Genomic DNA, 14918 nt, shown 5'->3' on the forward strand with positions numbered 1-14918 from the left:
TTCTTTATTGTTACTAAACCCTTGTCTAAGACAATGCCTAGGGCCCATATTTAAAAAGTGTCCCCCCCATCCATATAATCTTATTTATTTAAAATCTATATCAACCCTTCTCAAACTTTTTCTCAGAGACCCCCAGATATTCCATGTATTTGAACTATTCCAGAACTAGCACACCCGAATCAACTAGTTAACTTATCATCAAGCCTTCAACCAGGTAAAACTGGTGTGCTAGTTTAGGGCCGTTAGAGGAGAGGTTTGAAAAAGTCTGATTCTGTAGGGGTCATTATGACCCAAAAGGCTAAACTGATCCTATTACAGCAGTCCTACTTTGTTCCTGCTTTGTGACATACCCCCAGGTCTTTTTAGAGGTGAACACTGTGAGCCTGACTAGCGAAGCATGAAGTGAAGGAAACTACAGCAATCAACAACACCTCTCAGCCATTATACAGACCCCCCACCCACCCACCCTAGACATCAGTCATTCTAACTATGGCCTGGGGGTTAGGGTGTGTGTGGCTGTTGGAGGGCCGTGACTAAACTGAGACTGCTCAGTGTGGGGATCAGTGCTGACTGGGGCAGGCAGGGTTATTATGTGGAAGCAGAGATCATGATGTGACAGACAGTGTGAGAGCTGGATCATTGTGTGGCAGGCAGCCTAATTATGTTGATGTTTATTGTGGGGTAGATGAGCATTGATCTGGGTACAGCAGCTATAGTTATGTTAAGGACGGTTCTACTAATGCTATCAGGACATGCAAATGAAGCCAGGGCACCTGGAACACCACCTGAGGGTGTGTGTGTGTGTGTGTGTGTGTGTGTGTGTGTGTGTGTGAAGTATGCAGGGTGTGGGAGGTAGAGCTCTGGAAAAGTACACACACGCCCCAGTCTCCGTCTATCCTCTCAACATGAACACGTTTCATGTCAGCCCTCCCTGGTCTCAAAGTACACACACTGGGTGAGTTGTGCTCAGTTTTAGACCATTACATTGCTTCTAAAGGGAAATCTCCACCCACCCGAGACACAAAGCAATTCAAAATGAACTCATCCACACACACACTGGGCAGGATACAGGAAATATCCCACGAGGAGAAAGGAAACATCCCTTCCATTTAAGCTGCTTAGCGGCTCCACAGGGAAAACCTTGGTCGTCAGAACTCTGCTGTACCATTAAACATAGTAGGGCCCAGAGTGTCTGCTAGTCAGCTCACATGGAGGGGGTAGAGCCAGGGGCTAGGGATTCATACCGTGTTGAACCAGAATTTGACGATGGGGGCGTGGTAGAAGGCGTAGAACTTCCTGGTTAGAGGAAGTCTTCGGGAGCGGACCTGTGTCTCCGCCTCATCCTTCACCTCCACATTGTCATCCGCCTTCGCCTCCTGGAACACATCCTGGAGAAGAATCATGTTTAATAACGCCTCTTTAATAGACTGTATAGACATGTCCATATATATACATGCAGACTGAAAACAGACCACAGCACCAGAAATTAAGAAACCATGAATGACGAGAGCACTGCAGTCCAACCCTCTCTCTCATATAGCTACCCCTCATAGCTAAATCCCAGGACCCTCATAGCTACCCCTCATAGCTAAATCCCAGGACCCTCATAGCTACCCCTCATAGCTAAATCCCCAGACCCTCATAGCTAAAAAGCACAGCTACCCCTCATAGCTAAATCCCAGGACCCTCACAGCTACCCCTCATAGCTAAATCCCAGGACCCTCACAGCTACCCCTCATAGCTAAATCCCAGGACCCTCACAGCTACCCCTCATAGCTAAATCCCAGGACCCTCACAGCTACCCCTCATAGCTAAATCCCAGGACCCTCATAGCTACCCCTCATAGCTAAACCCCAGGACCCTCATAGCTACCCCTCATAGGACCCCCCATCTAGCTAAATCCCCTCATAGCTAAATCCCCCTCATAGCTACCCCTAGCTAAAAGCTAGCTAAATCCCAGGACCCTCATAGCTACCCTCCCCTCATAGCTAAAAACCCCTCATAGCTAAATAAACCCCAGGACCATCAGGACCCTCATAGCTACCCCTCATAGCTAAATCCCAGGACCCTCATAGCTACCCCTCATAGCTAAATCCCAGGACCCTCATAGCTACCCCTCATAGCTAAATCCCAGGACCCTCATAGCTACCCCTCATAGCTAAATCCCAGGACCCTCATAGCTACCCCTCATAGCTAAATCCCAGGACCCTCATAGCTACCCCTCATAGCTAAATCCCAGGGACCCCTCATAAACCCCAGGCTAGCTACCCCTCATAGCTAAACCCCAGGACCCTCATAGCTAAACCCCAGAATTATCATAGCTCATAGCTAAACCCCAGGACCCTCATAGCTACCCCTCATAGCTAAACCCCAGGACCATCATAGCTTCCCTCCCCTCATAGCTAAATCCCAGGGCTCATAGCTAAACCCCAGGACCCTCATTAGCTACCCCTCATAGCTAAACCCCAAATCATCATAGAACCCTCATAGGCTAAATAGCTTCCCCTCATAGCCCCAGGATCAGCTTCCCCTCATAGCTAAACCCCGGGACCATCATAGCCCTCAGCTAAATCCCAGGACCATCATAGCTTCCCCCTCATAGCTAAACCCCAGGACCATCAGCTTCCCTCATAGCTAAACCCAGGACCATCATAGCTTCCCCTCATAGCTAAAGACCCCTCATAGCTAAACCCCAGAATCTAAATCACCCCAGGATCATCATAGCTACCCCCCTCATAGCTTCCCAGGACCCTCATACTAAACCCCCAGGAGCTTCCCCTCATAGCTAAACCCAGGACCATCATAGCTTCCCCTCATAGCTAAACCCCAGGACCTCATAGCTTCCCCTCATAGCCTCATAGCTAAACCCCAGGACCCTCATAGCTACCCCTCATAGCTAAACCCCAGGATCTAGCTTCTCCTCATAGCTAAACCCCAGGCCCTCATAAACCCCAGGACCATCTACCCCTCATAGCTAAACCCCAGGATCATCATAGCTTCCCCTCATAGCTAAACCCCAGGCTAAACCCCAGACCCTCATAGCCCCTCATAGCTAAACCCCAGGACCCTCATAGCTTCCCCTCATAGCTAAACCCCAGGACCATCATAGCTTCCCCTCATAGCTAAACCCCAGGACCCTCATAGCTAAACCCCAGGACCCTCTAGCATCATAGCTAAACCCCAGGACCCCATAGCCCCTCATAGCTAAACCCCAGGATCATCATAGCTTCCCCTCATAGCTAAACCCCAGGACCAACACCCCTCATAGCTAAATCCCCCCATAGCAGGACCCCAGCTAAACCCCAGGATCATCATAGCTTCCCCTCATAGCTAAACCCCAGGACCATCATTGGACCCCTCATAGCTAAACCCCAGGATCATCATAGCTTCCCCTCATAGCTAAACCCCAGGACATCATAGCTTCCCCTCATAGCTAAACCCCAGGACCATCATAGCTTCCCCTCATAGCTAAATCCCAGGACCCATCATAGCTAAACCCCCTCATAGCTAAACCCCAGCTCATAGCCCCCTCATAGCTAAACCCCAGGACCCTCATAGCTAAACCCCAGGACCCTCATAGCTACCCCTCATAGCTAAACCCCAGGACCCTCATAGCTACCCCTCATAGCTAAAGCTAAACCCCAGGATAGCTAAACCCCTCATCATTGCTACCCCTCATAGCTAAACCCCAGGATCATCATAGCTTCCCCTCATAGCTAAACCCCAGGAGGATTGCAGGCGGCACCAGGATAGCTGAATCACCCAGGACCATCATAGCCCTCATAGCTAAACCCCAGGCCCTCATTGCTCACCCCTCATAGCTAAACCCCAGGATCATCATAGCTATAGCTAAACCCCAGGATCATAGCATATCTTCTCCCTCATAGCTAAACCCCAGGCCCTCATTGCTACCCCTCATAAACCCCAGGACCATCATAGCTTCCCCTCAAGCTAAACCCCAGGATCATCATAGCTTCTCCTCATAGCTAAACCCCAGGCCCTCATAGCTAAACCACCCCTCATAGCTTCCCCAGGATCTCATAGCTTCCCTCATAGCTAAACCCCAGGATCATCATAGCTTCCCTCTCATAGCTAAACCCCAGGATAGCTAAACCCCAGGATCCTCATAGCTTCTCCATCATCATAGCTAAACCCCAGGACCATCATAGCTTCCCCTCATAGCTAAACCCTGAGGACACCTCAATAACATCCTCCTCATAGCTAAAAACCCTCATAGGTCAGGACCCTCATAGCTTCCCCTCATAGCTAAACCCCAGGACCCTCATCATAGCTTCCCCTAAACCCCAGGATCATCATAGCTTCCCCTCATACCCTCATAGCTAAACCCCAGGATCCCTCATAGCTAAACCCCAGGACCCTCCCTCATAGCTAAACCCCAGGACCCCTCATAGCTAAACCCCCCCTCATAGCTAAACCCTCAGCTTCCCCTCATAGCTAAACCCCCCATAGCTTCTCATAGCTTCCCCTCATAGCTAAACCCCAGGACCCTCATAAAGCTTCCCCTCATAGCTCCCTCAAACCCCAGGACCCTCATAGCTAAACCCCAGGACCCTCATAGCTTAAACCCCCCCTCATAGCTAAACCCCGGGACCCTCATAGCTAAACCCCCCCTCTAAACCCCAGGACCCTCATAGCTAAACCCCAGGACCCTCATAGCTAAACCCCAGGACCCTCATAGCTAAACCCCAGGACCCTCATAGCTAAACCCCAGGACCCTCATAGCTAAACCCTCAGGATCATCAGAATACCAGTAGCACCAGTGTACTTGCCAGAACAGACACAGTAAGATAAGAAAAGCTTCCCCTCATAGCTAAACCCCGGGTCAAAAATAGATGAGATGAACTCATATTGATTCTGACCATCTGTATGTTGTCGGTGGTGTTATGGAAGTTGTGTTCGCTGTCCTCCATGGTCATCTGATGGGCGTCCTGACTCTGAGGGATGTGGGACATCTCTGCCTTTGTCTTGTACTCCAACAGGAGGATTGCAGGCGGCACCAGGATACTGAGGATCACCTAGAGATACATTATTATATTTTGTTTTTAAATGTATGTATTTATTGTATATGTTTATTTATGTTTACTCAGGAGGGACCAGGATAATGAGAATCACCTGGAAAAACATAATACATCTATAATAACCATCCAAGCACAGAGCCATGTGGAACACTATTGCATGTGTATATATATATATATATGTATATATATAGCCGGGCAGTGTCACCTTGTACCAGGAGTTCTTCCTCATGTTGAGTCGTCCCATCCACATGTCTGACAGCAGCAGCTGGGTACAGGTGTGAGCCACGAAGGGTCGTAACCGCGACGACACGGCCAGCTTCAGACAGGTGCTGTTACTCCAGTTCTTCAGTTCGTAGGTCAGCAGTTTCATCGCCATGGTTTCATCCTGTCTGAATGACTGCTCCAGGAGGTCCACTGCTAGGGTGCCAAATTCACTATGAAATAATAATCATCATCAACCTTACATTACTCCAGACATCATCCCTCTGAACATGACACATACCACAGTATCAAACTCACTGAAAACACCATCAATAACATCCTCATCAGTCACCATAACACAGCTCCTCATGGTCACAAAAATAGTCTGATACATCACATACTAATACTCAGTAATACTCATACTTCAAGTAGCCTTGAGTATTAGTGACTACTAGTAGTAATGCATCATACTTGGAGCACTTAAAGTATTAGTATGTAATCTGTCACATATTATAGTAGTCTTGAGTATTAGTGAGGATCGAAGAGTCCTAGTTATTTGGTGTGTAATGTGTCATACTTGGAGTAGTCCTTGAGTTCCTGGGAGGTGTCGTCGACCACGTCACTCTTCTTGGCCTCATAGCCCATGGAGCGACAGAGTTTACAGGCCACCAGGGCCTTGGCCATGCTTTCCTCCCCATGCTGCCAGAAGAACAGAGACATCTTCTGCCTATTCATCAGGACGGCCCACATCAGCAGCTCATTGAACGGGTACGGGAACCTGCGTGTCTCCGGGTCATCGATGTCAACTATCTCCTCCTTGGCTTTTTTCTTGGACTGGTCTGTCGCCGACTCCAACTAAGAGGGAGAGGGGTGGGCGTCAAGAGGGCGATTTGAATAATCTGATGGGTCAGTTCTGTGGGTTTGTATGGCTGTGTGTGTGTGTGTGTGTGTGTGTGTGTGTGTGTGTGTGTGTGTGTGTGTGTGTGTGTGTACTCACCTTGGGTTTGTAGTGATTTGATTTATTTATTTCATTCATGCTCGCAGTCAACAAGAGTAATGCAGAATGCACAGTTACTTCAAAAACAAGATACTACATTAAATTTAAAAAAAGGTCCCATCTTACAAGAAATTACAGTTTAAAGTGTCACATTTTGTTATTAAAAAGTCAGATGGCAGATTTCAATGGTAGAATTTTTCAGCCTATTTTTCCTTGCGTACTCTGCCAGTACTCCCCCCTTCTCTGTGGTAGGAGATCCTGTAGACGGTAGTCAGGTTGGTGCATGTCAGTGACCAATCTTACTGCTGCTTGCTCTCTCCATGGCTGTAGTGGTGGAAGGGTCAGTGGGATGTCTCTGTTTTTGTTATTATCTTGCTTGTCCTTTCCTGTACCTTATCCAGCGCAGCTTGCTGCATCTTTGTGCAGCCTACCAGCAACACACTGTCATATTCCAGGCATGGTCAGATTACATTGGTATAGATTTCCACAAGGTCATCAGTGGACAGGCTGTTTCTTGCCATCACACAAGTCACAGTGTGTTCTCAAATATGACTCTCCATGTTGTGTGTGTGTGTGTGTGTGTGTGTGTGTGTACCTTGGGTTTGTATGGCTGTGCAGTCTTGATGAAGTGGTTGTGCCTGGTCTTCTCCTTCTTGTCGGCCTGGATACTGAACGACTCTTGACTCTTCCTCAGGTGGGACCCAGGCCCTGCAGAGTGGCGACCTGACCTCTGGAGAGAGACAGAAAAAGTAGGAGAACAGTTTACTTTCACCATTACTCTAAATTAATCAATCAGTGAAAGATCAAAATAACCTGTGTGAACAATGAGTTTAACCCTTGACCCTGAAGCAAACTTAAGTTAACCATTTATCTTCAACCCTTAACACTAACCCTTACCCTGCTGTTGCCATGGAGATTGTTGTAGATGATCCTGAAGCGTTTCCTGGTGTAGTTGCACCTGTAAGTCCCGCCCATCAGGTACTCTATCACCAGGCCAATGTCAATTAAGGTCATCTTGTAGTTAGGGGGGAGATTACCCTGGAAACAATTAGAGTCATAGTGAGCCATACTAATCAACAACACCATCAATTACTATTGTTCAAATTAATTCAAACTTTGCAACATCCTATCATTTACAGGTTCCTAGTTCACAATCAATGGTTGACAAGAAGTCAAAGATGTACCTGTTTGACATCCCTTACGAGGTTGAAGAGCGTGGGATTGGTAGGGGACTGTTTCTGGAACAGAAGAGACACAGATAAAAACACGATGCCCAGCAGGACCATGGATAAACAGACCGTTTAGAAATTATTTTGACAGAATACGAATCAAATGTTAGAATTGAGAGGTTGCACGTGTGATGAGAACAGTAAATGGTACCAGCATAGAGCCCTGTGGAGCATCATTACATGTATGTGTGTGAAATTGGTGAGCCGTGTGTGTGTGTTACCGTGTTGTATAGCTCCTCCAGCCGTGTGATGGTAAGGAACCTGTGCATGCTAACTCCATTCTCAATCAGGAGCTTCACAAACTCCACACGGTCCATCACTAAGGCATCCAGCATGGCCTGCTCCAACGAACCCACCTGCGCACACACACACACACACACCTCAACATGGATCCAACATTAACTGCACAAACAATGAATAAATACACCAGACCAGTTCAGATTAGTCAAAATAAACAGTCTACTGGCAGCCTTCCTGTAGCCTGTCCCTTGGGTCATATAGGACCACTGACTCTGGAGTGGCTAGCTTAGGAGATATTTGGGGTTTAAATGACATTTATTCCATTTAGGCTGATACTGATGAACAGCACATTCATAATAGATGCAGTCTTGACAGACAGCCAACCACACAGACAGACAGAGAGCCAGCCACACAGACAGACAGAGAGCCAGCCACACAGACAGACAGAGAGCCAGCCACACAGACAGACAGAGAGCCAGCCACATAGACAGACAGAGAGCCAGCCACACAGACAGACAGAGAGCCAGCCACACAGACAGACAGAGAGCCAGCCACATAGACAGACAGAGAGCCAGCCACACAGACAGACAGAGAGCCAGCCACACAGACAGACAGAGAGCCAGCCACACAGACAGACAGAGAGCCAGCCACACAGACAGACAGAGAGCCAGCCACACAGACAGACAGAGAGCCAGCACCACTGGTGTCCCCCAGGGCTCTGCTAGGCCCTCTCCCTGTCAGGCACAGACAGACAGAGAGCCAGCCAGCCAGCGAAAAAGCCAAAGAGAGCCAGCCAGCCACACACAGATAGACGTACCAGTAGCTGCTGTCCGTAGACAAACACATGGTTCTTGGCGATGTCCACCCGGTCCCAGGCCAGAGTCAGAACCAGCTGGTCAAACGCAGACTCATTGGTGCCTGGAGGAGCAGCACACAAATCACGTTATTGGTCACATGCGTCAAATACAACAGGTGTAGACTTCACAGGAAAATGCTCACGTACGAGCCCGTTCCCAACAATGCAGAGATAAAAAGACTAATATTTGCTAAATAAAAAGGAAATAGTAACAAACACATTAACGAGGCTATATACGAGGAGTACCAGTACTGAGTCAATGTGCAGGGGTACCAGGTAGTTTGTAGTATGTACATGTGGATAGGGTTAGAAGTGACTAGGAATCAGGGTATATAATAAACAGAGTAGCAGCAGCATAAGCACACACACACAAACTAACTGCTAAGCAAAGCCACATTAATTGTGTGTTTCCTGTTGACTTAGCAGCAGGATTTAGAGAACCGGGCTGGGGAAGGACAATACAGAAACAACCATACAGAATAATACAGATGAATTACCATACTAAATCACCACTACTGTTTTACACAGAACCATATCCTAACATGGGATCCAATGTACACTCTAATCATCCATATAACCCCATGGAGTCAGAGTTACACACCAGGTCAGTATTCTAGTGGATGAAAGCTAAACAATCCCCCTCAGGGGGCTTCTGGCACATGTTTTCATATGGTTTGGGAGTGACCAGGTGTTTCACATTTCTGGAGTTGTGTTTCATCCGGTCTTTGTGACATAATGGTAGAAATGTACCATGTTCCCCATCTCTTTTATTGTGAAACGATGACACTACTTTAGACCCATCTGTCAAACAGCGACATATTTGGCTGGCTTAACAGCAGACCAAAATATTATAGTCTCCCGTTGGCAGGCTCCTCATTCTTTAAGCAGACAGCAGTGTCTGCCATCATTCATGGATATTATAAACATGGAAATATCTGTAGGACTCATGCATGGGGGAGTGAAAGAAACAGATTTGCTCTTTCATCAACATATGACTCTAAAAACACTGCTATTGTGAACAACTAATCTAACTTTGGGGAAGTCCTGTGGGTGGGTGTGGGATGGGAACTGTGTCTTTTTCGGTCTTGTCACTTGTTTCTCTGTCTATGTGTACCTGTTTTGTGTACCTTATTACAAATTTAAAATAATAATTAGTGCATACTAATACACAGTCAAATACAACCTACAGGATTTCCTTTTGGTAAAGTTTAAAGTTCAAGTTGTATTTTCAGGATGTAAATCCTGATGTGGGAGACGGGACATTTCCATATTTACAAACATGTCTCTGTAACCTTACGGTTCATCTGATATGTTTATGGAGGAAATCTTAAAGTAACTGTCCAAAGAAAATCTCACATTCAACAGCTCATAATCTGTTAACTCAAACCCAAAGCATGTTGTTGACTTGTACTCTTCCTATACGCGTGTGACCAAAGCATAAAATACAGGAAAAAAACAACCTCTTCAAAAACCCCACCTCAAAGTTGTATCTCAAACAGACTATTTCAAAAATGCTTGCCATTTCCTCATAGTGGACACGTCTTATATTTCCTCATAGAGGAGACTTCTCATTATCACCGAGCTGGCTCATTAGCTGATGTGGCTAAGAGGAAGGCATTGATGCTATGGACTGGCCCGCCCGTTCCCCAGACCTGAATTCAATTGAGCACATCTGGGACATCATGTCTCGCTCCATCCACCAACGCCATGTTGCACCACAGACTGTCCAGGAGTTGGCGGATGCTTTAGTCCAGGTCTGGGAGGAGATCCCTCAGGAGACCATCCGCCACCTCATCAGGAGCATGCCCAGGCATTGTAGGGAGGTCATACAGGCACGTGGAGGACACACACTACTGAGCCTCATTTTGACTTGTTTTAAGGACATTACATCAAAGTTGGATCAGCCTGTAGTGTGGTTTTCCACTTTAATTTTGAGTGTGACTCCAAATCCAGACCTCCATGGGTTGATAAATTTGATTTCCATTGATAATTTGTGAGATTTTGTTGTCAGCACATTCAACTATGTAAAGAAAAGTATTTAATAAGAATATTTCATTCATTCAGATCTAGGATGTGTTATTTTAGTGTTCCTTTATTTTTTTTGAGCAGTGTAAGTCATATTTCATAGAAATCTGGAAACACTGGACAGATATTTTAAAGGTATTTCCATATGCTTGTGTATGTATCCTTTAGGGTCGAATGAGCTATTGAGGCCTTCTATTGAGGATGTGTTACTGGTTGACCAAGACGAATGCTGGTTTGACAGGCTTATATTTCCCTGCTGGCTGGGGATCTATTATGCTCAGTCAGAATGTCCTGAACTCTTGACTGACTGGACTGGTTCCTCTACTACGAGATCTACATAGCTGGTAGACAAGCTGCGTGGGCTGGACTTTGAACACATTCCTGCATTTGTCTTAACTTCTTATTCAATGACAGAAGACCACTGATAGATAGACATACACACAACTACTGAATACACAGGGACAGACTAGTTCATGTGAATACCTATCCTTTCAGAGCTCTCTCTTGCCCTCTGTGTTAGAGCCAGATCAGATAGAATAGAACAGAGAAAAGTGAGAAGAGGACAGATTTATGTGTTGTGAGAATGGGGTCTCGGAGTATCTAGCAATAAGCCCCTCTGAGACCCACAGGGAAACCCCAACAGAGAGCAAGTGAGAGAGCGAGAGAAAGAGCGCAGCAGGACAAGAGATAGTGAGAGAAACAAATCAAATCAAATTTTATTTGTCACATACACATGGTTAGCAGATGTTAATGCGAGTGTAGCGAAATGCTTGTGCTTCTAGTTCCGACAATGCAGTAATAACCAACAAGTAATCTAACAATTCCTAATCTACTGTCTTATACACAGTGTAAGGGGATAAAGAATATGTACATAAGGATATATGAGTGAGTGATGGTACAGAGCAGCATAGGCAAGCATAGGCAAGATACAGTAGATGGTATCGAGTACAGTATATACATGTGAGATGAATATGTAAACAAACAGAGGACGAGAGAGATAGCGAGAGAGAGCAGGACAAGAGAGAGCTCAGGACGAGAGAGACAGACGGAGGGAGGAGAGTGTTGACTTTTCAAAACATATCTATAGTATCAGTTTCAAAATGAATACTTTGGTTACACAACCCACTGTCTCGCCCTTCTGTTTGTTGTATTATTATGATCTTTTCATTTGCCCTCTCCCTTTCTCTAGGAGGTCAGAGGGGAGTCATGGGCACAGATCCTCTGTCAGTCAAACAGCAGGACACTGAGAGGAAGTTACCCAACACACCTTTCAGTAATGCCCTCAGTATGGCCACATCGATATCCTGGTGGTCCTCAGAGCCGATATGAAACACAGTGATCTGTCGTTCAGAGGAAGGAGAGAGGGAGAGAAAACCCACATGGTCATTAAAAAATCTAAAGTAATGCAATAGGTTCTGGTATTTATGAAAAACTATAAGCGTCATCTTTATATTAATCAGACTATGAACAGAAAACACAGTATGCATTGTAGGGTTCAGCGTTAGCTGTTGCCAAGGCAGCAGCTACTCATCCTGGGGTCCAGCAACATGAAGGCAGTTATATACAATTTGAAATATTACATTTCAGAACACTTTACCCAATACATTTAGTCCACTATCACATATTTACAAAACAACATCCATGTGTACGTGTGTGTCTTATGTGCATGTGTCTGTACCTGTGTGTGTGTGTCTCTTCACAGTCCGCGCTGTTCCATAAAAGGTGCATTTTTATCTGTTTTTTAAATCTGATTCTACTGCTTCCATCAGTTATCTGATGTGGAATAGATGTCCATGTATTCACTGTGAGTTAACCATGTGTTTACCAGTTCTTTGCTCTTCATACATTCCATAAGGGTCTGGAAGAGGTGCATAGCATCGCTGTGGCTGAAGTTGAACGTCTTTTTGATCGTAGCGATGATTTCTGTCTCCACACCGTCAGGTAGACCCCTGAAGGGTTAAAGGAAGTTACATCCACGATCATTCCTCTAAGTAACGGTCCTGGCACAGAACCCTGTGGAACCCCATTATATGTGGTGCAATCTATTAGACGAAAGTGTGTCTCACCCCCCCTCCTCAGTCTGTTTGTGGACATAGGCCAGTATGTCAGCAGCACGCCCAGTCCCCTCACAGACCACCACAGGAACAGGGGGAGTCTCCTGAAGGTACTCCAACACCGTCAGAATTACGTTGGGACCCCCCTCAAATATCAACGCTACCACAGGAACACCCTGACCAATTCCTGGGGGGGGGGAGGGAGAAAGAAAGTACAGAGAAAGAGAGAGAAAGCCAGAAGATCACTAAATATGCTGTTAAGAACATTGGAAACATCTCAAATAGCAACACTGTATGTTTATCGAGATGCTGTATTCTATTGGTCTCTGTTTGTGATGACAACAGGAAAGCAGTAAAGGGTTAACAGAGAGACATGTGACAGGTCTTAAAGCTCCATTTTAAGAGGGTGTTTCAGCAGGTCAGCAGACTGCCACACCATAATAACAGTGGGTGTGCATTCTGTATGGGTGTCTGCCTAGGCTATTTTAATAATAGGGGATCTAAGGTTATTGTGATAATAGCCGGTCTCTGGTAACTGCCTCTGTCACACACTGGCACTTAGAAGCACCACACAGAGACAGAACAGGCGGAGATACAGCAACTACAGTAGACACTGACTGATTGATTTCTTTTGCTAATTTTTATCAAGGGTGCCAATAATTTTGGACCTGACCATTATTCTTAGACATTGCCTTCAGGTGTTAAAGTACTCAACACACAGCCGCAGAGAAGATGCCTGTGGTGGAAATAATAATTATAAAACGTTACGTTTGGATCTTGGATGCTAATTGGTTGATAGTCATTATTTACGATAATCCTCAGGTAATGCTTGTTAACAGTTCTATTTGAATTATCACGGCGCATTCACTGTCCCACAGCCAAGCCAGGCAATTCCAAAACTGTCTCTCTACCGGAAACAGCATCTTGACATTATTTCCCCATGTTTCCAGCCTAGCATTTGGTTTGCAACAGTGGGGGTTGTCTAAACCCTGCAGTCTGCCTCTCCAATCTCTGCAACAATGTTGGAATGCAACCTTCAATGTGCAAAATGAGAATGAACGTGTCCGGACGAGACAGACAGCGTCTCTGAGCCAGGTGAATTCAGGCAGGCCCAGTCCTGGCCGTTCTGCCGCCCGAGGCGAGACAAAATCACCGCCCTCCTCCTATCCCAGAAAAACTAGAATAGTGTAGCCTACAGTGACGGCCCACAATGCAATTTTATGAAAGCCCATCCATGTACTACTGTTTGTAAAACAGGTGTTTGCATTTTATTAGCCCAGATTCCTGACCAAGGCTGAAGACTAATCATTTTGTCTATTTAAGATCTGCATATGAGATACCCAAGATTATCAGCAGTTATGAGTCCTTTTTCAGTGAGAATCCTGTATTTTTCTTCTTTGCTATTATCAGCTCGTAAAAAAATGGACAAATGGGCCTACAATTGATTCATGACCATTTAGCCCACGGAGTGAAACTCCCGGACAGCAGTCGTGAGAAGCCTCATTTAATTCCATATTGTCCATTCTATTTGGACCCATCCTGGTTTTAGGATATTGAATTGCATTTTTATTTAACAGGGCCATTTGGTCAAAGAGACGTGCTTGATGTAAAAAAAGTGTCTGTCTCATAACATTGTCATAAATATTGTCTCCAGTCTATAGGCAACAGAAAACCACAGGTTACTACTCTTTCTACTATAGGCTACATGACTAATGTTATGTGACTTGAGTGTTGGTGGAGCACCGCCGCTCTGCTCATCTCCAACAGCACCCTGGAGAGGCATGCTGGGAATGGACAAGCGAAATATTTTGCAACCCTGACTTTGACAAAGTGGGCACTCCTTATCATGGGGTGGTATCAGCACTCACCTAAATAGCCCGTATGCCATTGGGCGAGATACGTTTTCATTGTTTTTGGGCAAAATTATGTGAGGCGTTATGTGTTGTTGGAGGTGATTCCTGGTCAGTTTAGCTCGTAAAATGCCGCCCTCGTCAATCTGCCGCCCTAGGCAACCACCTAATCCTGTCTAATGGACGGGCCGGCCCTGTTCATGCATCAGCATAATTATTATGGATATATCCAAAGAAATGGCAATAGAAACAAAGGTGAAACAAACAAAAATGTAGCTAGTTTGCTGACATTCCAGCTGCTTGGTGTGATTGTGTTAGCTTTAGTTGCTTAGCTAGAAAAGGAAAAATTGCTAGCCTGCATAGTAACCTTTATCAATTAGAACGGACGACCAGTCCACTTGACTAACTAATGTGCCAATAAAACAAA

The 14918-nt window shown here is 45.8% G+C and overlaps 1 protein-coding gene across 1 annotated transcript in view; it reads right to left on the reverse strand.

Annotated features, from left to right (window-relative positions):
* Positions 1-14918, reverse strand: part of trpm7 (transient receptor potential cation channel, subfamily M, member 7) — an 89323-nt gene that overhangs the window by 38444 nt on the left and 35961 nt on the right. The window contains 12 exon segments of the mRNA XM_064990009.1: positions 1245-1388; positions 4881-5036; positions 5245-5473; positions 5818-6095; positions 6833-6967; positions 7135-7275; positions 7422-7475; positions 7688-7822; positions 8524-8624; positions 11855-11927; positions 12413-12536; positions 12654-12828. Coding sequence (XP_064846081.1) covers positions 1245-1388; positions 4881-5036; positions 5245-5473; positions 5818-6095; positions 6833-6967; positions 7135-7275; positions 7422-7475; positions 7688-7822; positions 8524-8624; positions 11855-11927; positions 12413-12536; positions 12654-12828 — 1745 coding nt within the window.

This window comes from Oncorhynchus masou, chromosome 2, assembly GCF_036934945.1.
Source record: "Oncorhynchus masou masou isolate Uvic2021 chromosome 2, UVic_Omas_1.1, whole genome shotgun sequence".
NCBI lineage: Eukaryota > Metazoa > Chordata > Actinopteri > Salmoniformes > Salmonidae > Oncorhynchus > Oncorhynchus masou.